Source organism: Hyperolius riggenbachi, chromosome 1 (genome assembly GCF_040937935.1).
Source record: "Hyperolius riggenbachi isolate aHypRig1 chromosome 1, aHypRig1.pri, whole genome shotgun sequence".
Classification (NCBI taxonomy): domain Eukaryota; kingdom Metazoa; phylum Chordata; class Amphibia; order Anura; family Hyperoliidae; genus Hyperolius; species Hyperolius riggenbachi.
In genome coordinates, this window is record NC_090646.1 from 269,310,388 (window position 1) to 269,336,258 (window position 25,871).

The 25,871-nt window shown below is 46.2% G+C and overlaps 1 protein-coding gene across 15 annotated transcripts in view; it reads left to right on the forward strand.

Annotated features, from left to right (window-relative positions):
• The window catches only part of SHROOM3 (shroom family member 3), a 460,954-nt gene that overhangs the window by 407,640 nt on the left and 27,443 nt on the right, over positions 1 to 25,871 (forward strand). For all 15 annotated transcript variants that reach the window (XM_068233528.1, XM_068233529.1, XM_068233530.1 and 12 more), the window contains one exon: positions 24,679 to 24,746. In XM_068233528.1, coding sequence (XP_068089629.1) covers positions 24,679 to 24,746 — 68 coding nt within the window. The remainder of the gene's footprint in view (positions 1 to 24,678; positions 24,747 to 25,871) is intronic.

The following is a 25,871-nucleotide window of genomic DNA, read 5'->3' on the forward strand; positions in this document are numbered from 1 at the left end:
CTTCTTGGGCACAGGCCTGTAATCCTTATTGTACAGGCCTATTATAGCTATACCTTTTTGTTGGATGCATTGTCTGACTCTTTGACCCGAGCTGCAAGACTGGCTCCCCCTTCTTTTGGTCCTGTTGTCTCTCTGGAGACCCTGCAGATGAATAGATGGCATTCAGGAGGGAAGGATTCATCACGTAAAAGTTTCTTTTCCTAGTGGTATTCTTTCCCACTCAGTATGTAGGTTTCTCAGTCCTCATTTGTATTCCATTGACTTGATTTCACGCAGTCATGCATACTTCAAAATAGTGTTACCGCTAATACAGACAAGTTTACTTACTTTTTATCCAGTCACTATTACTTTTTATTATTTCTACTGCAAAACGGCTTGGCAGAGATCTGTAGAAAGCAATATGATGTGTGATAGTTATGCAGTCATGCATACTTCAAAATAGTGTTACCGCTAATACAGACAAGTTTACTTACTTTTTATCCGGTCACTATTACTTTTTATTCTTTCTACTGCAAAACGGCTTGGCAGAGATCTGTAGAAAGCAATATGATGTGTGATAGTTGTGCTTGTATATGAGTTGATTCAACAACATTATACACTCACACCGCTAACACCTAAAGCTTAACCCTTCATCTCCTTCCCCTGAAAATTCCCACTTAACATCAACATAACATTTATTTTTCTTTAAATATACAGCTAATGACCGACACTCTAAACACCAAACACTAACACCGTCATTAAAGGGAACCTGAAGTAAGAGGGATATGGAGGCTGCCATATTTTATTTCCTTATAATCAATACCAGTTGCCTGGCTATCCTGCTGATCCTCTGCCTCTAATACTTTAAGCTATAGACCCTGAACAATCATGCAGCAGATCAGGTGTTTCTGACATTATTGTCAGATCTGACAAGATTAGATGCATGCTTCTTTCTGGTGTGATTCAGACACTACTGCAGCCAAATAGATCAGTAGGACAGCCAGGCAACTTTTAGGGCCCGTTCACACTTAAAATCTCAGAACGCCGGCGATTACCACCGGTGTTATGCGGGAGTGATTTTCCTGCGATTAGCGCGGAAAAATCACTGGACACTGCGGCGGTTTTGGAGTGATCGCGATTAGCGTGCTATGCACGCTAATCATGATCGCAAATCGCTGAATGCTTGTCGCCGGCAAACCGCTGCATGCAGCGCAGTTGCGGTTATCGCTAACCGCAACCGCGGCAGTGAGAACACTGCCACTCGCTACATTGTGTAGCGGTTCTTGCAGAACCGCTAGCGGTTTACCGTGAGTGGGAATCGCGCGATTCCCGCTCAGGTGTGAACAGGCCCTTATTGTTTAAAAGGAAATAAATATGGCAGCCTCCATATATGTTTTGCTTCAGATCCCCTTTAAATAATTACACTACACACGCCTGAACTTCTTGGAGTAATATTTTGTTGTCGGCCACAGCTGAACACATAATATAACAAAATCAATAACAACAGAAACTGCACAGTGATTAACCCCCCCCAGCTGGTGGCAACTGAGGAGCCCCAATAACCAATACCTTAAAGAGAACCCAAGGTGTGTTTGTCAAATTTTAATAGGACACAGAGGTATGTTCTGTGTACAACGGCCTGCCTCTGTGTTCTTCTATTGTGCCTCCAGCCCCCCCCCCCCCCCCCCCGCCGGCTCTGCTGTCCCCCCCTTAAAAAAAGTGCCAGGCTAGCAACAATCTGCTTGTCGCTAGCCTGCTATTTACCTGTAGCCTGTCACTCATCTTTCTGGGTCGCGGCTCAGCTGCCGATTGGTGGAAACTTACAGACGCGGGGAGGGAAGGGACACAGGCGGGGGAGCCGTGCAATACAGTAGGCGGGGGAGCAGCGATGAGTGACAGGCTACAGGTAAATAGCAGGCTAGCCTGGTGCACAGGTGAATTTACCGTGATTAGCGTGGTAAAATCACTATACACTCTCGCAATTCAGAGCGATTGCGATCAGCGCTTTTATAACCACTGTATCGCGATTGCTCCTGAATCACGGCAAAATGCTTCAGGGAACAGGTTTAGTGGTTGCTGCTTATCGCGAAACACTCGCGATTGGCGGCAGTCGCGGCAGTGAGATCACTGCCATAGGTTAACATTGCGCTAGCGCTTTGGCGATTAGTGGGAATCTCATAACTTTATGCATAAAACCAAACTCCCAGCCATACTACTTGACCCCAAATTCTCCTGGGCTTACATGCCCGGTACTACTGCCAACCATTCTTTGTAAGGCAACACGTTAATTTAACCATTTTATTTCCAATCGAATATTTATACCACACTTTCACCACTCTGACTCCTCAATCCCATTATTTGCCACCTATATTAGCAGAAGAAGAACGCCGCCACCGCAAGCCTGCAGTAACACCATTGCTGACACTGCCAACTAAGGAGGTAACTGAATGCCTCCTCTAACTTCCTGTCTCTGCTGCTGACTCCCAGCAAATCTCACCCCTGACTGCTTACTAGCTCTCCCCTCCCCTCCCCTAATAGCCTGGAGAACTTTCCAGTGTGCACCCCAGTCCAGCCAGCCACATTTGTGTTTCTACCTCAGCCCTACCTTGAATGGATACTTTAGGTAGTCCCTCATATTAAATGGAAGTGGTAAAATTGTATCATTAGTGGGTACCTTTACTAAATATTTCAAAACTGAATGAAAACTATTATTAATAGTAATATAATAATAATAATAAAAACAGTTGAATTTTAATCTAGCCACTGTTAAAGCTGTTCTGTCCTACTGTTACTGGTGTTATAGTTTAAAAGGGTTTTTTAGTCAATTATTGCTTTGTAGATCACAGGAACAGAGGTAAACGTTCTGTACCACGTTGTGTAACCTGCACAACTACCAAGGCAGGAATGACGTCATAAAAATAGTAAAATTGATTCAAGAAGGAAAAATAGTGCCATCACTCCACATATGGATATGGATGTATGCAAACTTTATTAGTACAAAAACGCTAGAAAAGGACCAACAATAAAATCACTTAAAAGACTGTAGCGCTCCGTATCTCAGGCACTCTGCAACTCACACTCCCAAACAACACCCACACATTGGTACCGGTACCAGTGGTATTTTGGCTTCCTGCAATGTATGGAGAGGGGCGGAGAGGAGATGCAGTTAAACTGAACAAGTCACTGATCACTAAGCCATGTGGTCATGAGACCTATATATATGAGAGACTATCAAAGGCAAACGAAATATGGTAATCTTCTCCTGCATGTGCAGGACTTACCAATTATACGTCTTGCCGTCCTCTGAGAAGTGGCTGTCTTCCGCAGAATCTCCACCAGACTTCGCCGGGCCTCAATCCGATTGGTTGGAGAGGGTCCCCGGTTCCTCTGGCTGTCAGCGTGCACGCTTAAACTTACAGGACTCTGGAGTGCTCTAGGACTCAGCACGGGTTTTGGGCCCCGCCCACCTATGCGTTGTGCCCGCCTCTTGCAAGCTTCAACTGGGTGTGATAATAACAGCTAATAATAAAATAAATAATAATAAAAACAGCTGAATTTTAATCTAGCCACTGTTAAAGCTGTTCTGTCCTACTACTGTTACTGGTGTTATAGTTTAAAAGGGGTTTTTAATCAATTATTGCTGTGTAGATCACAGTATACCTACAGGTACAGAGGTACAGTCCATTTCCAGGCACAGTTCTATATCATATGATAGCTTTAGTAGCTTTAGGAATAAAGTGCCAACATGTTCAGTTTTTGTCACAAATTAAATCTGGCCATGACACCTGATGAAGCCCAGGTGAACGTAACAGCAGACCCTGTCAGCATGGATTCTTCTTGCCTTGGCTTATGGTGTTTAGATTGTAAGGGGTGGGGCAGAGCTGTATGATAAGACCACATTCTACATTCTGGAAGCAGCCTGGTGAAGGGGCACTTGACCAGGTACTTAAATGTTTTGTTGATGAGAGCATACTACAACCACAATATATATGAACTTATCACATTTGTACCACACTTGTAATGCATTTGCAAATGTACAGACACAAAATGTATAGCTACGTTGAGAAAACCACAATACAATGCAACTGGGGCTTAAATATGTCTTGACTGGCTGTGCAGACTGTTACTGTAACGTTTGCGGAATCGTTTTCGCGGTCAGCGCACAAAATACGTACTGACACAGCGAAAACCCTCCACAAGCGTATAATTGGGTGAACCCAGGCTAGGTGCAATGCACCAGCAGAGGGTAATTCCCACCGGCAGATGGCGCTGTGGAGTGCAGAGGAGCACAGCCTCTGCACAGCCACAAATGCCAGATGGGAATTGTACAGATCTAAGACAATGCGGGGCAGAACAGCCCTTAAAGAGAAAGAGCACAGGTACAGGATGAATGTGTGTTCACCAATCTAGTCGCAACCCTGCGACGGTGAACACACATCAGCAGAAACAAAAGCAAGAACGCGATCACGAGAAAGGCGATCGCCAGAAGTGACACAAGACTGATCAGAACAGAACTCAAGAGTAGCAAAGGCACAGCAAACAACAATGAGAAAATAACAAACGCTAACTAAACGCGAACACCGCACTCATTCGCAACAGCGAACACGTTTACAGCGCGATCTCTGCACGTTAAGCGCAACAGAGACAAGCACGCCTAACTAACCACCGACAGACAAACACGAAACAGAGGACGTTAGCGCTTGCTTAACGGTTACCTCACCGAGCCTACAGCAAGCGTTCGTATCAGACAAAACACACAAACGGAAAACAGGAATAAGAGAGGAAAGATCCACTGCTCTTTCCGTCAGAGCGAGTGCGATCCGGGTTAAGGAACAGGCTAGGTAAGATCCACTGCTCTTTCCGCCAGAGCGAGTGCAATCCGGGTACAGGAACAGGAACACAGATCAGAAGGATCCACAGCCGCTACCGCCAGGGGCTAGTGCGATCCAAGCAAGACAGACAGATGAGATAGCAGGTAGCAACCGCTGCTCCATCTATACTCCAAGAAAGCAGATCAGAAGGATCCACAGCCACTACCGCTAGAGGCTAGTGCGATCCAAACACGACAGACAGATGAGGTAGCCGGTAGCAACCGCTGCTCCAGCTTACACTCCAAGAACATAGATCAGAAGGGATCCTTCTGATCTATGTTCTTGGAGTGTAAGCTGGAGCAGCGGTTGCTACCGGCTACCTCATCTGTCTGTCGTGTTTGGATCGCACTAGCCTCTAGCGGTAGTGGCTGTGGATCCTTCTGATCTGCTTTCTTGGAGTATAGATGGAGCAGCGGTTGCTACCTGCTATCTCATCTGTCTGTCTTGCTTGGATCGCACTAGCCCCTGGCGGTAGCGGCTGTGGATCCTTCTGATCTGTGTTCCTGTTCCTGTACCCGGATTGCACTCGCTCTGGCGGAAAGAGCAGTGGATCTTACCTAGCCTGTTCCTTAACCCGGCCGCTACCGCTAGAGGCTAGTGCGATCCAAGCAAGATGAACAGAAGGGGCTACCAGTAGCAACCGCTGCTCTGGTTAGCACCCCCAGACAGACAGAACGATTTCCTGACGCCCACCGTTGGCGACAGGACAATCGCAGCAGTGAAGCAATACAGACAAAACAGATAACAATTTAACTGCACCAGGGAAACTGCCTAGTGCAGTCCCAAGAATTACTCTAAGATAACTTTAACAAGAAATAGCACGGCTGACACTCTAGGAGTGTTTCAACAAACCATGAAGGAATGACCAGCAAAGGACTCTGGGAAAACATGGGTTTTCATACTGCCAGCCTTCAAAGGAGGCAGCTAGGTGATTTGCATAACCAATGTATGCAAATTCCTCAGCAGCAGAGCAGGTCTGGAACTTGCAAAGAAAAGACAGGTCTCTCTTCCAGAGACCTGCAGCCCACAGACTAGAGGAATGGTCAAACAGCTGTCTGCCTGTGCAGCCAGCTGAACGGATCATTACAGTTACTATTTTTATAGACGTTATTTACATTTTTCTGTGGTGCTATGCTGCACCGAGGGAACGGCTGGCTTTATTTTTGTGAATTTTGGTAAAGCTCACAACATGGTCTCCAGCTGTGACAGTGTGACTTGCATTGTCTGCACTGTGGAATTGTGTAAACTGTATGTGATATTCCTTCCCGACCCGAAGAACCTGTCAGATTACTTTCACCTGGCCTGTCACTGGCACTAAACTGGACAGACAGTATGGTGACAGGAAAGCAGTAAATCAGAGGAAACAAATGGTAATTTGATGCTTGCATATGACTACAAGGGGGAGCCTAAATATTACATATAAGCCAAGAGAGCATTGTTTGTCGTTTTGTTATTTTATACCTATTTGCAAGTTCCTGCTCTTTGGAAAGGGAAGGTAAATGGCAGAAGATGGACTTGCCACTTATTTTCTTTCTTATTGTGCATTATTGCTGAAAGATGATAGCAACCACAGCTATTTATAAAGCACACAGATGCTTTTCACTGTCTCAGCAGCTTCCCAATTTCTTTACAGCCCTAAAAAGATGTACAGTCTGTAGCCAACAGTGATAGATTTATACTGTATTCTCTCGTAGATCACATTTTATATGCCCCACCATATGTTGGCTCACTTTCCTAAATATAACGGCAGCTACCTTCTTTCTCCTGCAGACCCTCCCATCCCAAGCAGCCACTTTCTGTCTCCTGCAGCCCTCTCCCATGCTTGTACAGCAGCCCCTCTCTTCTATGTACTGCCCCTTGCATAGCAGCCCCCCTCTTTCATGCATGGCCCCCTTATACAGCAGCCCCTCTCTTCCATGTACTGCTCCTTGTACAGCAGCCCCTCTCTTTCATGCATGGCCCCCTTGTACAGCAGCCCCTCTCTTCCATGTACTGCCCCTTGTACAGCAACCCCTCTCTTCCATGTACTGCCCCTTTTACAGCAGCCCCTCTCTTCCATGTACTGCCCCTTGTAGAGCAGCCCCTCTCTTCCATGTACTGCCCCTTGTACAGCAGCCCCTCTCTTCCAGGTACTGCCCCTTGTACAGCAGCCCCTCTCTTCCATGTACTGCCCCTTGTACAGCAGCCCCTCTCTTCCATGTACTGCCCCTTGTACAGCAGCCCCTCTCTTCCATGTACTGCCCCTTGTACAGCAGCCCCTCTCTTCCATATACTGCCGCTTGTACAGCAGCCACTCTCTTCCATATACTGCCGCTTGTACAGCAGCCCCTCTCTTCCATGTACTGCCCCTGGTACAGCAGCCCCTCTCTTCCATATACTGCCGCTTGTACAGCAGCCCCTCTCTTCCATATACTGTCCATTGTACAGCAGCCCCTCTATTCCATGTACTGTCCATTGTACAGCAGCTCGTCTCTTCCATGTACTGCCCCTTGTACAGCAGCCCCTCTCTTCCATGTACTGCCCCCTGTACAGCAGCCCCTCTCTTCCATGTACTGCCCCTTGTACAGCAGCCCCTCTCTTCCATGTACTGTCCCCTGTACAGCAGCCCCTCTCTTCCATGTACTGCCCCTTGCCCAGCAGCCCCTCTCTTTCATGTACTGTCCCCTGTACAGCAGCTCCTCTCTTCCATGTACTGCCCCTTCTACAGCAGCCCCTCTCTTCCATGTACTGTCCCTTGTACAGCACCCCCTCTCTTCCATGTACTGACCTTGTTCAGCAGCTTCTCTCTTCCATGTACTGCCCCTTGTACAGCAGCCCCTCTCTTCCATGTACTGCCCCTTGTACAGCAGCCCCTCTCTTCCATGTACTGCCCCTTGTACAGCAGCCCCTCTCTTCCATGTACTGCCCCTTGTACAGCAGCCCCTCTCTTCCATGTACTGCCCCTTGTACAGCAGCCCCTCTCTTCCATATACTGCCGCTTGTACAGCAGCCACTCTCTTCCATATACTGCCGCTTGTACAGCAGCCCCTCTCTTCCATGTACTGCCCCTGGTACAGCAGCCCCTCTCTTCCATATACTGCTGCTTGTACAGCAGCCCCTCTCTTCCATATACTGTCCATTGTACAGCAGCCCCTCTATTCCATGTACTGTCCATTGTACAGCAGCTCGTCTCTTCCATGTACTGCCCCTTGTACAGCAGCCCCTCTCTTCCATGTACTGCCCCCTGTACAGCAGCCCCTCTCTTCCATGTACTGCCCCTTGTACAGCAGCCCCTCTCTTCCATGTACTGCCCCCTGTACAGCAGCTCCTCTCTTCCATGTACTGCCCCTTGCCCAGCAGCCCCTCTCTTTCATGTACTGCCCCTGGTACAGCAGCCCCTATCTTTCATGTACTGCCCCTTGTACAGCAGCCCCTCTCTTCCATGTACTGCCCCTTGTACAGCAGCTCCTCTCTTCCATGTACTGCCCCTTCTACAGCAGCCCCTCTCTTCCATGTACTGTCCCTTGTACAGCAGCCCCTCTCTTCCATGTACTGACCTTGTTCAGCAGCTTCTCTCTTCCATGTACTGTCCCTTGTACAGCAGCCCCTATCTTTCATGTACTGCCCCTTGTACAGCAGCCCCTCTCTTCCATGTACTGCCCCTTGTACAGCAGCCCCTCTCTTCCATGTACTGCCCCTTGTACAGCAGCCCCTCTCTTCCATGTACTGCCTCCCTGTACAGCAACCCCTCTCTTCCATGTACTGCCCCTTGTACAGCAGCTCCTCTCTTCCATGTACTGCCCCTTCTACAGCAGCCCCTCTCTTCCATGTACTGTCCCTTGTACAGCAGCCCCTCTCTTCCATGTACTGCCCCTTGTACAGCAGCCCCTCTCTTCCATGTACTGCCCCTTGTACAGCAGCCCCTATCTTTCATGTACTGCCCCTTGTACAGCAGCCCCTATCTTTCATGTACTGCCCCTTGTACAGCAGCCCCTCTCTTCCATGTACTGCCCCTTGTACAGCAGCCCCTCTCTTCCATGTACTGCCCCTTGTACAGCAGCCCCTCTCTTCCATGTACTGCCTCCCTGTACAGCAGCACCTCTCTTCCATGTACTTCCCCTTGTACAGCAGCTCCTCTCTTCCATGTACTGCCCCTTCTACAGCAGCCCCTCTCTTCCATGTACTGTGCCTTGTACAGCAGCCCCTCTCTTCCATGTACTGCCCCTTGTACAGCAGCTCCTCTCTTCAATGTACTGCCCCTTCTACAGCAGCCCCTCTCTTCCATGTACTGTCCCTTGTACAGCAGCCCCTCTCTTCCATGTACTGCCCCTTGTACAGCAGCCCCTCTCTTCCATGTACTGCCCCTTGTACAGCAGCCCCTCTCTTCCATGTACTGCCCCTTGTACAGCAGCCCCTCTCTTCCATGTACTGCCCCATGTACAGCAGCCCCTCTCTTCCATATACTGCCGCTTGTACAGCAGCCACTCTCTTCCATATACTGCCGCTTGTACAGCAGCCCCTCTCTTCCATGTACTGCCCCGGTACAGCAGCCCCTCTCTTCCATATACTGCCGCTTGTACAGCAGCCCCTCTCTTCCATATACTGTCCATTGTACAGCAGCCCCTCTATTCCATGTACTGTCCATTGTACAGCAGCCCCTCTCCTCCATGTACTGCCCCCTGTACAGCAGCCCCTCTCTTCCATGTACTGCCCCTTGTACAGCAGCCCCTCTCTTCCATGTACTGCCCCCTGTACAGCAGCCCCTCTCTTCCATGTACTGCCCCTTGCCCAGCAGCCCCTCTCTTTCATGTACTGCCCCTGGTACAGCAGCCCCTATCTTTCATGTACTGCCCCTTGTACAGCAGCCCCTCTCTTCCATGTACTGCACCTTGTACAGCAGCTCCTCTCTTCCATGTACTGCCCCTTCTACAGCAGCCCCTCTCTTCCATGTACTGTCCCTTGTACAGCAGCCCCTCTCTTCCATGTACTGACCTTGTTCAGCAGCTTCTCTCTTCCATGTACTGCCCCTTGTACAGCAGCCCCTATCTTTCATGTACTGCCCCTTGTACAGCAGCCCCTCTCTTCCATGTACTGCCCCTTGTACAGCAGCCCATATCTTTCATGTACTGCCCCTTGTACAGCAGCCCCTCTCTTCCATGTACTGCCCCTTGTACAGCAGCCCCTCTCTTCCATGTACTGCCCCTTGTACAGCAGCCCCTCTCTTCCATGTACTGCCTCCCTGTACAGCAGCCCCTCTCTTCCATGTACTGCCCCTTGTACAGCAGCTCCTCTCTTCCATGTACTGCCCCTTCTACAGCAGCCCCTCTCTTCTATGTACTGTCCCTTGTACAGCAGCCCCTCTCTTCCATGTACTGCCCCTTGTACAGCAGCCCCTCTCTTCCATGTACTGCCCCTGGTACAGCAGCTCCTCTCTTCCATGTATTGCCCCTTGCCCAGCAGCCCCTCTCTTTCATGTACTGCGCCTTGTACAGCAGCCCCTCTCTTCCATGTACTGCCCCTTGTACAACAGAGGCGCTCTAGCAGAGAGATTGATCTACTACTGAGTTCTCCTTGTATAATTGCCTGATGAAGCGGGATGCTTGGCCCGTGAAATGCGTTGCAGCAATTTTTGGAGAATTGTTATGAATTAAAATGTTTTGGCCTTAAACGGCTCATACGGTCTGGTCATTTAAATACCTGAAGGAGGTGAATCCACCCATTTCCTTCCTTTTAGACGGTTTTTAATATATTTTACCCTACTTTGGCGCCTCTGTTACTTCTTTCTTGTACAACAGCTCCTCTCTTCCATGTACTGCCCCTTGTACAGCAGCTTCTCTCTTCCATGTACTGCCCCTTGTACCGCAGCCCCTCTCTTCCATGTACTGTCCCCTGTACAGCAGCCCCTCTCTTCCATGTACTACCCCTTGTACAACAGCTCCTCTCTTCCATGTACTGCCCCTTGTACAGCAGCCCCTCTCTTCCATGTACTGCCCCTTGTACAGCAGCCCCTCTCTTCCATGTACTGCCCCTTGTACCGCAGCCCCTCTCTTCCATGTACTGTCCCCTGTACAGCAGCCCCTCTCTTCCATGTACTACCCCTTGTACAACAGCTCCTCTCTTCCATGTACTGCCCCTTGTACAGCAGCCCCTCTCTTCCATGTACTGCCCCTTGTACAGCAGCCCTTCTCTTCCATGTACTGCCCCTTGTACCGCAGCCCCTCTCTTCCATGTACTGTCCCCTGTACAGCAGCCCCTCTCTTCCATGTACTACCCCTTGTACAACAGCTCCTCTCTTCCATGTACTGCCCCTTGTACCGCAACCCCTCTCTTTCATGTACTGCCCCTTGTGTAGCAGCCCCTCTCTCTCTCTTTCTCTCCTTCTCTCTCTCTCTCTCTCTCTCTCTCTCTCTCTCTCGCTCTCTCTTACATGTGTTGTTTCCCATTCATGTCCCATTTACAGTGTTTTCTTCCAAATGCAGCAACCTCTTTTTACATATCTAGCTACCCCCTTGGGCAGAAGATTCCCACAGGCCTTGGCCTATGTGGCTTTTGCTGAAATTTGGCCCTGTTTGTCAATGCAAGTCAATGGGAGAATACGCCTCCTGACACTTTTTTTCTGCTGCACAGTACTTATTTTTTGCACTTCACCACTTTTTGCCTTTTTATAAATATGACAAGGAAGTGGTGATATGTAGCAAACGTATTGAATGTATAAAGCTGCATTTACTACCATTCTTACTCTCACATAGAACCAGTTTATTGAGAAACCATTGTACCAATACAGGAGTACCTGGCTGCACAGAGCAGGAGGCTTTGTTATACCAGAACTAATTCATAGATAGGCAGCAAAATGTAGGATTAATGTCTCATACCCTCTAATGGTGATCACACTGTACTTGGTAGGAATGCTCAGTGAATTCAGGATAGACAGTGAAGGAGCACAGATGAATGTGGCAATGTGCCCAGACCCCTACCCCAATGCCTCCAGGGGTACACAAATCCAATAGCAAAGAGATGGGTCGACACCGCCAACATTGAACTTATAGCTCTTTTATTCTGATATGCAAAGCTTGTATTTCACAATAAAAGAGCTATAAGTTCAATTTTTGTGGTGCCGACTCATCTCACTGCTATTGAATTCAGGAGGATGACACCTCCCATGAGAATCAATCATCAAAAAACTGCTACTCCCAGAAGTCAATGTTTTGGGACCATGCTCTGTCTCTTTATCAAGGCAAGATTGCTCAATGGCCAAGGGCAGATTTATAATTTTTGTGCCCTTAGGCCGAGTATGTTGAGGCTTCCCTTTCATGTGAAGCAGCGCCCCTCCCATTACATATGCAACACCCTCTTGTATGTGTATCATCCATGTACTGTAGTCCCTATCTTTCAGGAACAGTTCTCTTGGGCATCAGTTTCCCTTTTTTATGTGTTGCTCCCCATTGTAAGCCTTCTCTTTCATATGAAGCAACCCCTCTGTCATGTTCAGGTTCCCTCTGCGGCTGCAACCACCCAAGGTCTGGGCCTTTGTGGCCTTTCCAGAAATCCTGCCCTGTTAATGGCACAAGTCTGTCTGTTGCTCATAACCAGGGGAGAACTGACAACTCATGGGGCCCACGGGCAATAGGAGATTATGGGGCCCCGTACACTCGCAAGCCACACCCACCCATCCTCAAGCCCCATTCACACACAGCCCCACCCACATAACCTACACTTGTTACAAAATTTCTCTTCACTATGTTCAAAATGAACGTTTACTAATTAAAATTTATCCACTATGACCATCAAATAAATAAATGCAGCAACCATTACCTCCGACACATGAAATGCAAAAACCGTTAGCTCCTACGCATGAAATGCAAGAACTGTTATCTCCGACACATGAAATGCAACAATCATTTTCTCCGACACATGAAATGCAAGAACTGTTAGCTCCCACACATGAAATCCTTTGGGTTGTTTGGGTGCTGGGTGGGAGGGAGGGTGGTTTGGGTGCTGGGTGGGTGGTTTGGGTGCTTGGTGGGTGGTTTGGGTGCTGGGAGGGTGGTTTGGGTGCTGGGTGGGTGGTTTGGGTGCTGGAAGGTCGGTTTGGGTGCATGGGAGGGTGGTTTGGGTGCTGCTTGCTTTGGGTGGGAGTTTTGGGTGCTGCTTGCTTAGGTGGGAGTTTTGGGTGCTGCTTGTTTTGGGTGGTGGCTAGCTCCGCTCGCAACTCTGCAGGGCTAGCGGGGGGCCCTGTCGGCACCACAGCCAGCGCCCAAACCAAGCAGCACAGCACCCAAACCTCCGAATCTGAAGGGCGCCGGGGCAGGTCCCCTACCGGCCACAGGCCCTCGGTCCATGCCCGAGTGCCCGAATGGTCAGTCCACCCCTGCTCATAACTGTACCAAAAATAGAGAAGTAGCAGTTTAATTCACATCTATGCACTGCAGCAGCCGCACTCACGCTATACATCATGATTGTAAGTGCATAGAGTTGAATTCACCTGTGACTTCTCCATTGGTACAAGGCATACAGAATTGTACCGCTGAGCAATCTTGCCTTGTTAAGGATATCCGGCATGGCCCCAAAACATTGGCTTCTGGGTTTCTTGTCTGCGCTAGCATTAGATTAGGCACTTCCGGCGCAGGGTACCGCAACGTGGGAAGTATGAACTTTCCCATAGGGATACATTAGGCTGCGGCAATATGCTGCACCGCGCCGGTGTGAAAGGGCCCTGACACTACGCCAGTTTCTTTTGCACATAAAAAACAAAGTAATCGATCTGAAAAGGTTTGACAAGAACTCTTGCAATTTCTAGACTGCATTTTCTCAACAAAAGTAGAATTTTCCTTTAACATAAAAACAGCGTTATGACTGTAAAATGTGAAGTTGGTGGATGCCGTTTGGAGTTCGTGTTTAGTTATCAGTCGCAGTTTTCATGATGAGTTTATGCTTTGTCGCACACAGCTTTGTGTTACTGTAGTGGCTGATGGAATATTTCTCTGATACATAGAAAAGGTCAGGAAAAGCTGTTCCATACTTATACTAGTACATTTTCTGAATGATAGCCTGGCAGAGCGCGTGCTTAGCTCAGAACAGACATGTCGATTACGCACTCAATTTGAGTTTGGGCTTAGGAAGTATGTGGGAATGCAGCTGAACATGTGGGATTAGAATCTCTGCAGTCGCTTAATTGCGTATACTCACGGGTAACAGACAAAAATGTCTTTTAACTAGGTCAGAGCAAAAGCTGAGTTTCTGTTCCCAAGCATGCCACGCTGTTACCAAATGTGTCCGACCTTTAGCTGGCGCTTTATGAACATTTTCCTTGAACTGACTTACACAGGACATATTTGAACTTCAGAGTTTCCACATATTTATGAAATTAAACATACCCAGCAATATTTAACTTATAATAAACATTAGACTATGTGACATGTAAACAACAAAAGTGGCATTACAGAAACAGGGACTAAATAAAAGGCATATCATTCACATGGATACCATCCTTAGAGCATGGTCGCCAGGGTGTTTGATGCAGAAAAGCATGCAGATTTTCTGCTATGTCTGGCAAAGTGCCACTAGTGTGCAGAACCCCCCATCTGTGTGGAGCTAGCCCCTGTGGGGAAAGAATGAAGATCTATGGGTAAACACTGGTCGAATGTTGCATCTGAAGCTCAGGTTAAAGCGGAATATAACCCTGCATTTCAACTTTGCTCTAAAACATTATTTACAGCATATTATATGCAAAAAGCATTTTTTTTTTTACTAGACCAGCATTGGAAGGGTTAAACACAGAGGTTTTAAGTTCCGAGCAGACGTTCAGATAGTTACATTCTATTTAGTTATATGTATATATTTAGAAATGTTACACACTCTTTGGCTGTCCTCCAACTCCTTCTCCGTGAGAGAGATGAGTCACAATAAACACTTAGATACATTTGTGTAAACAAAAAGTATCTAACTCAAGTTCGGATGCGTCTGCAAAAATCTCCAGGGACTTTAAAGCCCTGTGTAACCCTTCCAATGCTGGTCTAGTAAAAAAAAAATGCTGGTTGCATATAATATACTGTAAATAATGTTTTAGAGCAAAGTTGAAATGCAGGGTTATATTCCGCTTTAATGAGGTGCCATGACATGCCTAGTGAAGTGTGTGATTGTGTACTCAGCCATTGGCAAATTTCAAATCAGAAGAACACTAGTAATTGTCTGCACTGCCAGACAGAATGGTGAGCTTTGTACACGGCACACATCACCCCTATTTTATCATGCAAGGCATATGCTCTACTGAAGGTCTCATAGTACTACGTATAGCACTAATCGCAGCATATTAAAAGGTGGCTCAAAAGAGAAAAATACACCTTGTAAAGTAGAATGCAACAGCTTCATTGTGTATTTTGCTTTACTGCAGAATAATTTACCCATGCCAGAAAAATCTAACTCTTTAAGCAAAGAATAGGTACTACTTTTGATGCCTTAGTTTGGAGAGTATATATTTTTTACACAGTTTTTGGACATCAGTACGTGGCCAGAGCACACAAACTGCAGAGCCTTGAAATCTTCATACTATGGCTTTGATATTGTTTGTCATGGTTCATAGTCTGACTTTACTGGTCTCTTTTAAATGGGCAGCTGAAGGTGGTGAATTCACACTGCGTCATGCTTGACAGGGCTGGAGCTACCACAGGAAAAAAATGGGCAATTGCCCCAGGGCCCCAGAGCCTGTAGGGGCCCCCAAGGTGCCCCCCCATCTTAACTTTTGCTTCCCAGGGACCCTGCAGAGTCTGTTAAGTTGGGAGTTGATTGGAGGAGGGTCAGTAGCCAGCTCAGGGGCCCAGGAGGGACATTTGGCCGCAACAAAGGGCCTCTAATGACGCTTTTTGGTCGGGGGTGTCTGTTGGGGGGCCTACAGGGTAATTTTGCCCTAGGGCCCAATTGTTATTTGAACCGGCCCTGATGCTTGACACACAGTGGCGTCACTCTGCAGTAAAAAAAAATCTCATGTCGCGTCCAAGGATGGCCGTGCTCAGATGCAATGTATGAGGGACTGCCTGTCCACCGCCCATGCTGATCACTAGCAAGCACCTGGGTGGTGAACAGGAGCAGCTGACAGGCAGGGAACTTACCACCTTCAGCTGCCCATTTGAAAGAGACCAGTAAAGGCAGGCCATAAATAAACCATGAACATTTGGTAAGACCAGGGGTGTCACACACCTGGCGTTACCAAATGCTGCCAATTGCAGCCAAATGGAGCTTGTAGCCAGCAGTCAGGAGGCTGTACTGCCTGACAAATGAGCAGTTCAACTGCCAATGGAAAAGAGGCCCTTTACAGAGGCTCTTAACACCAGCTGAGTTCCGCTTTTGTTTTTGAAAACAGGGACGGATCAAGACCAAGTTGCGCCTGGGGCAAGGTCAGGCTTTGGCGCCTAAACTGCCATTCATTTTGCCGCCTTTTTAAGAATCCAACAAACTGCGCCTGGGTCAAGATACCCGCTTGCCCTCCCCCCCCCCTAGATCCGTCCCTATTTGAAAAGGCTTACTATTTTTCAAACACAAGTACAGTATAATTATAATTGGAATCGTGGTAATGCATTCATACTGAATGCTTTTTCGATTTTCTAAAAAGGCAAGCATAGTTCTGCTGCATTTTTCCTGTGTTTCAAGTGAGCCCAACATAGTGAAAATCACTAAACACAAAATGCGTTTGCATTTGAGATTGCATCTTGCATTAACAGTTTGTGATTTTTGATGTGAAAGAGTCCTAAGGGTCCTCTCACATTATGCACGCTGTGTTGTGCATTCTAAAAAATAGGATTGCAAGGCAACGGTTAAAAAGTTGCATTGCGTGTTACAAGTGTGATGTGACGTATACAGTGAAGCGTACAGTTCATAGAAGTATGCTTCACTGCAACTGTAAATGCGCACGTCGTCTGCTGGAAACATTGTAGTAGCAATCCAGTGAACCAATACAATAAACATAGATGACATAATCACTTTTGGACAGCTATTGTTGGACAGCTGGGGTTTCCAATCAGTCAGGGTTATGAGCATAAGGACAGTGCCAAATCAGAATACATGTACTGTAGTGACTCCATACAATCCACACTGGGAGGTAGTTTTGAAGGACAATAATTAACACTTCCTGACAAATTTTCAGAAAAGGTGTACTTCACGGTCCTGTGGACAGATGTGTACTTCACAGTCCTGTGTCCTAATAGAGCTTTACCTGCTGCCAGTCCAACAGATAATACTTACAAAATTCAGGAAGGCATGTATTATTCGTATCTGTCAATGTGGCAGGATCCTTTAAATCTTTAATGCCGACCTTTCTGCCCTTTGGGAGGAAACAACTATCTCCCACCAGCAGGAGATGATGACATCAGCTGTGCAGCCATGATGGTATTGGCAGCATGAAATGTATTCTGCTACTGAAAAACTTCACAATCACACGGTCTGCAAATAGCATGGTGGTGCTGGTTGTAGGGTGGTTATCTATCATACTGCTACACAGATAAAGCAAGCCGGTTTTCAAATATAGCCTGAGTTTTCTTTCCCTCTTCCTTCTGTCCTGATATACTCAGGGGCCTGAAGTGAAAATTTCCTTCTACTTCTTTATAAATTATTTCTGCATGAAGCATTCTATAAAGGTGACATCTTGTTAGATTTCCATGCATCTTGGGCTAGTTCAGGAATAGCCGGCTTGAGCAAGGAGCATGCCCATCTGTATGGTTGCCAAAAATGGCTCCTTTCATATCATATGGACAACCTCTCTTGCATTCTGTAGAAGAGCTTCCAGAAGCTCCACTTAGACCATGTCCGTCATAGATTGATGTGACTTTAGGTTGGTGTTGACTCAATAAAACAGAGCTCCCTCCTCTGTGCTGCCATCATGTCCCCATGAGCCAGTGGTGTACATACGTGAATGTGTACATGCCGTTGGGTCACAAGGTATTGGGAGATGACGGCAGCACGGGGAGAGGTGAGTGAGAGTGATTGCTGCTTTAATACTAATGTACTAATTCGTGCTGGAATCTATTAACAATCGATATACAGTATGTGGTAGTGATAGACCTCTCTCCGACTAGATGTTGATTAGAGAAGGATTTACCTTTTGGGCACATCGGGAAAAAGGTCTGCCAGTGTATAGCAGGCTTTAGCGATGGCTCTCAGGAACATATGGCCATTGTATCTGTGTGTGTGGAGAGGGGGGTGGCAGTAGCTAGGGAGTCCTGGGGTTGTCTAGGTAGGGCATTGGACACAAGGGCAATGCAAGGAGCATTTTAGATACTTTAAGCTTTGAAGCCTGCCAGGAGCTTAACTACAAATCATGGGGCCCCCAGTAAAACTTTGATGCCCCTCCACTTACTATTGCCTACTCCTAATGACCCTCACAGCCGGAGGGCCATCGTGCAAGTGTCATCATAAATGTCACACCCATGACAAGTGCAACCACAAAACACCTGAAGGATGGACCCCTTTATTGGAGGGAGTGAGGTAGTAATTGGGACCCCCTTAAAGCTCTGGGCCCTCCTGCGGTCACAGGGGCTACTTCCCTGTAGCTATGCTCCTGAAGCCTGCTCAAAGCCTAAGGAGACTGAGCCTCAGTGAATATAATATGCACCGGTAATAAGGTGATGCACAGAAGTTTGGCTAGAGCCAGAATGTCTGCCAGTGAATGTTGCATCAGCAAAGTACACACCTCTTCTGCACAACTTTCAAGCTTGCCTTCATTCAGTCTGCATGAAACATGCATGTAAGTCCCAGTAATTAGCATCTCACTGACCATCTCTCATTATGATGATCAGTCAGGCATATTAGATGTTATGTTGCATAGATGCTTCTTTTTCTGTTACATGCTGTGTTGTGATGTTGGAATATGCAGAGAGCAACATTTCTGCTCTATCCCTAAACACACATCCCATCTTCCTCCTCTGACATGTGGAATGTCAATTTGAAATAGCTTTTAATTAGAGCCGTTTAGCAGGAGTCAAGCTTCCTTTTGGCCTTTTTCATGTTTGTTGGCTCAGTGAAAAAATCTTAATCTCTTCCAGCATAATTAGTAATGACTTGATCTTTAGGCAGATATGATCCAGAAATTTTAGTATACATAGGCTTTTACAAAGCTATTTTGCACACTTGATTTTCTCATAAACTGTGAGTATTTTGAAACAAGCTATGGTGGCTGTCTACTAAATTGACCCCAATGTTGTTTACAATACAGTATTTATTTTGCCAATTCATCTCACAAAAGTGGCTGGAGCTCACTTTAAGCCTCCTGCTTAGGATTTTGTTTGTCTCGCTTACTGTTAATGCTCATGGTAAGCCAAATGCCTATACATTATATTTTTGTGTTATATGAGACTTCTGAAGCCAAATGTTCTGTTCTACTGATTTAGTAAGGAGACTTCAAGCTGCCAACTCAAGAGGGGTCACAGGGGGTGGGGTGGGCTGTGCAAAGCTTCTGGGTAGGTTATGGAGACAACCAGGAGGGATACAAACACAAGTGAATAAGGGGGTAAACGGACTACTTCTACAATAATGGCTAGGCTTAACAGTTAGGGCAAAACATTGTATTAAGTTAGTATATAGATCAAAGGATTAGGTAGGGTTGAAGACTGTTTAATTGTATAGGTTGAGGTTAGATTTATGTGAGGTGTGTGATTGCACCATAGAGGTTGGCATAGGAGTTTGCCAGCATTTTGGTAAGAATTTCACTTATCCCATTCACCTGTTTTATGGTTGCTCCAGGTCCGGACTTACATCACAGAAGCCTATAGGCACATAGGCACCTTAGACTTTACCCACCATGATCCCACAAACCCCACCAAACTGCATCACAGTGTGCTGGCTAGCCCAGCTGTCACTTTTCCCTTAATTCCCTTGCCTGTCATAGGTAGCTACATGTGCCCCTTAGTATTAGATAGACAGAGGTATCTTCAATATTAAGTAGCTAGTAGTGCCCCCAAGTATTAGGTAGCTAGAAATACCCTCAGTATTAAGTAGCTAGAGGTTCCCCCGACTGAAGGGAGATCTCGTTTGTGGAATGCCAAGAACAGGTCAGTAACTTCTCATTTACACTCTCATCGAGGCTCTACATAGGGAAGAAGTAGGGGAGTGAGCCGCCTTTATATCATCTGGCGCCTGTAGGCACGTGATGTGCCTTATGGTAGATCCAGCCCTGGGTTGGTCATTTGCCAAGAAACCTCTGCTAAGCAAGCTGTGTGCACCTTTCTGCTGCCCACCCCTTGTTCTGCTTTGCCGTGGTTAAAGTACACATGCCGTTAAAGAGTTATGGTGGCTGCCATATTGACCTCCGTCTAAAACTACTAACATCTCACCTGCTGCTTCTTGAGTCACTTTCCTAGTATACAGATTAGGATTGTCAGAGGAGTGTCAGAACATCTGATCTGTGTACTTGTTTCAGGTAAGTGTGGAAAAAAGTATTATAGGCAAGCAGCCAGCATTGGTTGTACCAGAAGGCCAAGATGACAGTCTCTGTAGCTTTCTAATGGCAAATGTACTTTAACCCCCCTGGCGTTCCAAAAAAAATCGCCAGGGGGCGGCGCAGCACCTTTTAATTTTTTTTTAAAATAATGTAGCTAGCCTATCGCTAGCTACATGATAGCCGCTGTGCAGCGGCATCACCCCCACCCCCTCCGATCGCCTCCGGCGATCAGCGCAAACAGGAAATCCCGTTCAGAACGGGATTTCCTTTTTGGCTTTCCCCATCGCTATGGCGACGATCAGGATGACGTCATCTACCTCATGGCGCACAGAGGAGTCCCGATCCACCCCTTAGCGCTGCCTGGCACTAATTGGCCAGGCTGCGCAAAGGGTCTGGGGGGGGGGGGGCGTGACGGATCGGCGGCGAGCGGATGTTACACGCAGCTAGTAAAGTGCTAGCTGCATGTAACAAAAAAAAATTATGCAAATCGGCCCACCAGGGCCTGAGAAATCCTCCGCGCCGGCATACCCCGAATTCAGCTCGGGATAACCGGCAAGGAGGTTAAAGGTGCTCACTAATGATACAGTCTTATTTGTACAATGTTAACATAACATTTCTATGTAATATGAGGGACTACCTAAAATATCCGTTTACTTTTACTACATAGATTTGGTAAGATTGTACATTAAGATTGTACGAAAAGATTGTTTAGTTAGTGGTTGTTTAGTTCATATTATCCTGCTCGTTATACCATTACCATGATTCATAAAAAGAGTCTATTGAGTATACCTGTCAATATTGTACTGTATCACCTGATCCCAATACCTGCAATTCATCCTACTACTTTAGATTTCTTTGCAGACTGGCTTTAATACATCAATTGAGATACTGTGCAGTTAAGTTCCATACTTTCCATTCTGTGTAGTCATACACTTGTGATTGGTGATGTCATTACACTGCTGTGGGAATCCCCAAATATGGAGCATACTTGCTGCATCACAGGATAGAATTACCAGGCAGTAGGGAGTCACTGACAGCACAAATACATACATGAAAGATATCACTTCCTGGACATAAATCAACATGAATGGAAATAATATGTGTCAGATGCCTTCACTGACACACAAAGTCTGCTTCCAATTATTCTACCCACAGCAGTCCTGAGTATTTTTATTCATAAAATAAAGTTTATGCTTCTCACTAATATCCTTAAAGAGAACCCGGGGTGGGATTTAATTATGTTAGTGGGGCACAGAGGCTGGTTGTGCACACTAAGACCAGCCTCCGTTGCCCCATGGTGTGCCTCCAGGACCACCCTGCGCGCCGCTATACCCCCCGCAGTGCTGGCGACATGCAGCGTGTCGCCAGCACAATGTTTACCTAAGCGCTGTCTGTCAGTGCCGCTCCCCCGCCTCCCCCGCATCGGCGCTACCCGCCTGTCCCTTCCCTCCCGCTGATAGGAGGGAAGTGACGCGGGCGGGTAGCGCCGATGCGGAGGAGGCAGGGGAGCGGCGCTGACTGACAGCGCATAGGTAAACATTGTGCTGGCGACACGCTGTGTGTCGCCAGCACTGCGGGGGGTATAGCGGCACGCAAGGGGGTCCTGGAGGCACACTATGGGGCAACGGAGGCTGGTCTTAGTGTGCACAACCAGCCTCTGTGCCCCAGTAACATAATTAAATCCCACTTCGGGTTCTCTTTAAAGGAAAACTGAAGGGAAAGGGATATTGAGGCTGCCATATTTATTTACCAGTTGCCTGGCAGTCCTGCTGATCCTCTGCCTCTAATGCTGGGTACACATAGAAAGATTGTGATTTTGCGACCTGATCGTTTTTCCCGCACAATTCCGCACTTGATTCTGTGCTCCATTCTCTTATCTTCATTCGTTTTCTTTATCTTTTTCCATTCACCGCTATGAGAAATCGAGCGCGGAAACAATCGGGAGCAATATCGGATATGACAGATTTTATCTATCTGATCCATCTATCGCATGGAAAATCGTACCGTGTGTATTAGGCATGATACTTTTAGCCATAGACCCTGAACAAGCATGCAGCAGATCAGGTGTTTCTGACATTGTCAGATCTGACAAGATTAGCTTCATACTTGTTTCTGGTGTTATTCGGGCACTACTGCAGCCAAATAGATCAGCAGGACAACCAGACAACTGGTATTGTTTAAAAGCAAATAAATATGGCAGCCTTCAAGCCTTTCTCACTTCAGTTATCCTTTAACTCACCAGCATTTTCTTTCATTTATGAATTCCTGATTCAAGCTTTGAAGCATCTACAGTACATTTGTTTAGTACTCAGACTCTCACTTTTTTTACTCCGAATTTTGGTTTGATCCCAACAATCTGATCTGATTGGTTGGGAGGTTTTTGTCCATTAGTGGTCCCAAACGATCATTTACGATCGTTCATACGAAGAATCGTTTGTAATTGATTGTTGAGCAAATTGTATCATTAGTGGCCACCTTTAGGGGTGAAAGCAGTAACCCTTGCATAAAGTACAGTTAGGGTGGCAATACACTAATAGATGGCCACCAGATTTGACCATCAGGTAGATCCCTCTCTGATTGAAATCTGATCAGAGAGGGATCTATTACTGCTACACCTTGTATTTCCATAGATTTCAGCATGAAATCTACTGAAAATCTATGGAGCAGCCTGCCAGGCCCCAGGTCTCCTCTGTCTAATGTGCTACCCCCAGGCCGTGCACAGTGTTGGCTGTAGAGCTTGCATTCACATGCCCACTGACATGCTGCTCCTGTGTCTTCTCTCCATCATCGGGTACCTGTACCCTGTGAACCAGTGACACGTATGTTACATGATCTAGTACATGCCATAGGATCATGGGTACAGGCATCCCAGCGGCGTTAGAGAAAAGACAAAGGGGTAGATTCATCAAATGTCGGTAATACTGCCATGCACATATAGCGCACGGCAGTATTACCGCCACTTCCACATGCAGCAACGCGAGTTACGTCAGTAGCGCGACTCACTGTACCAGAGAACGAGCGCTGTAATAACAGCACAGGAGATTTGGGTGCAGCCGGCGCCACCATAGACAGTAATAGGAATTACAGCTATAGCGGCACTCGGTGAATAACTTCGGTGCTGTCAGAAGACGGAGCTGAAGTTACTTTTAAAACACTGTAATTCAGCCTCCAGCATTAGCTGGCAGCCAAATTACATCATTCCCCACTTTCCACGCGGACCTGGAGGGGGGATAGTAATTAACGTCGCCGGGACTTGTGCAGCAGCAGGATAAGCCATATACTGTCTGTATTCTGCGCCCAAGTCTCCCAACAGCGATTTCATTTGTATGCCTAGAGAAGCATGACTGTTTCTATCGTAACGCACTTTACTAATGATAACAAAATGTAATTTTATGAGATTTAAGGCTTTTTCTTGAGATGCGTCTAATGAAACTAGTTTTTACATAATGGTGTTACTTTTGTTACTTTTGTTTGTCCATGTAAATTGTTTGTATTATTATACTATTATTTCTACAGCACCACTATTATTACTGATAGCTTTATTGGCAGATTAGAATGAGGAATAGTTTGGTCTTCACATTCTGAAATACAGGAATGAAAAACATAAAAAGTATTTTTTGAACAGATGAGGCCAATTTACTAAAACTGGTTAAAAGAATACTAGGATTGATAACTATGCCAGTCACAAAGGTAGAGGCACCAAGGAATCTTTATGATAAGGCTAGGTCCACACTAGGCACGGTTGCAGGACCGGGATCAGGGGAAGTACCACCGGACTGCAAACTGATCCGTTTTCATAAAAAGTGCATCAGTTTTGCATCAGTTTCCGTTCAGTTTTTTACCTCAAAACACGGACAGAAAACGTCTCTGTCATTAGGAAGGTAGTGGGAGAATTTTTTGGGCCAATCATAAAGTTCAGGCTATCCGTTTTGTCATCCGTTTTTGGTACTATTTTGCCTGTGGAGATGGAGTTGCGTTTTCTCATTGCTTTTCACTACCCCTGCGTGTATCCGTGGTCCTGATCCGTTGCGTGAAAATGCAGCAGATCCGGACCTTCCATTCAGGTTTTAAAAATGGGTCCCTGCAAACGCAGACGGATCCGTTTTTTTCTTGGGTGAGGATGGCTGCTATTTTTAACATTAGTATCCGGGACTCCGTTTTTCATCAGGGTTGAAAAACGCAGCCACGGATACGTTTCCGGACCTAGTGTGGACCAGCTCTTACTGTGGGATACTCTCATGTATAAAAACCATTCTAACAGAAAGTGTTATCCTTTCCTACAGCCTCCAGCTACCACTTCTCCAGCACAGATTAGAAAACAGAATGAATATGATTGGTTGCTTACCATCACAGCACATTTCATTATGTTAGTAGCCAAACATCACAGCACTAACTGACTGACATACTTTTCCATGTTGTTTTCAGGATTTTATAGTGAGAAAGGATTCTGTTATGAGGAATGCATCATACTCATCTCCAAGTAAAGGACTCCGGTAAGCTGATGGTGAATCTGTTGACCCAAATTGACAACACAATCACTGCATCCATGACACGGCTATTATCTTTCCTCTAAAATATGTTAGCATAATCCGCATGATCTGAAGTCATTCCATCGATCTCACACAATGCGCTTTACATTTTCCTCTCCTGAAACAAATATTCCTAATAATTTCAGCTAGAAATTTAAAGCATGTACAAGTGTGTTCTAAAGTCACTAGTCTCCTTTATGTCTAATTATTTTACATCTTTAATTTTTGTAATTAAAAAATTTTAAGTACCTGTATGGCAGGCAGCATCCAGCAACTCCTTATTGCCAGAATAGTGGGAGTTCCTTCCCCAGCACAAAGCCCACTTCCTCCCACAGCCAACAGAGACTACATTACTCTGTCCTACACTACAATAAAAGCCACAAATATGGCTTATAACCCTGCACTGTCTGCAATCAGAATTTATTTCTAACAGCTCTTTTATTTAACATGTTTTTTAATAATCACAATGGTAAAGTGCAGCAAGGGTAAATGCTTTATTACACACTGAACAGGAAGGAACTATACAGGAATAGATGATGAGTCTCTACAGAGCTGTAGTGCTGGCCACAAAAACTGAAGCCAATACTATATCTTTAGGCTTCAGTCTTTGTGGCCAGCACTACATCTCTTTAGAGTTTCATCAAAGAATTAGAGGTACTCTTGCTGTTGCCAATGCTACCTTACTCACAAAAAAAACAGCAATAGTACCGCCAAATTGTTTGTAAGACAAAAGCTGTTTAACTGGCAGGTATCTGGTAGGTTAAACCTAATTTGTCTGTAACTGACCTTTTTTATGTATTTCTTCATTGGTTTCTTAAAAGCTGTTTATATAGAGGACACAGGGAAGAACAATGACTTCTTACCACATAATCCAAAAGCTGGTCTATGGTGCCAAGCAGCTGGCTACCTTTGGATGATACTGCTGGAAAGTGGCTGTTCTCCATACCAATTAGTTATATTCCCTCTGCACTTTACATATATTAGAAACAGGAAGAAGATATCCAGATGCCTTCTGCGGGAATTAATGTTTCTTTTCTACAGTGTTTTTACATCACTCCCGTTACCTGACCTATCTGAAAAAACAGAAAT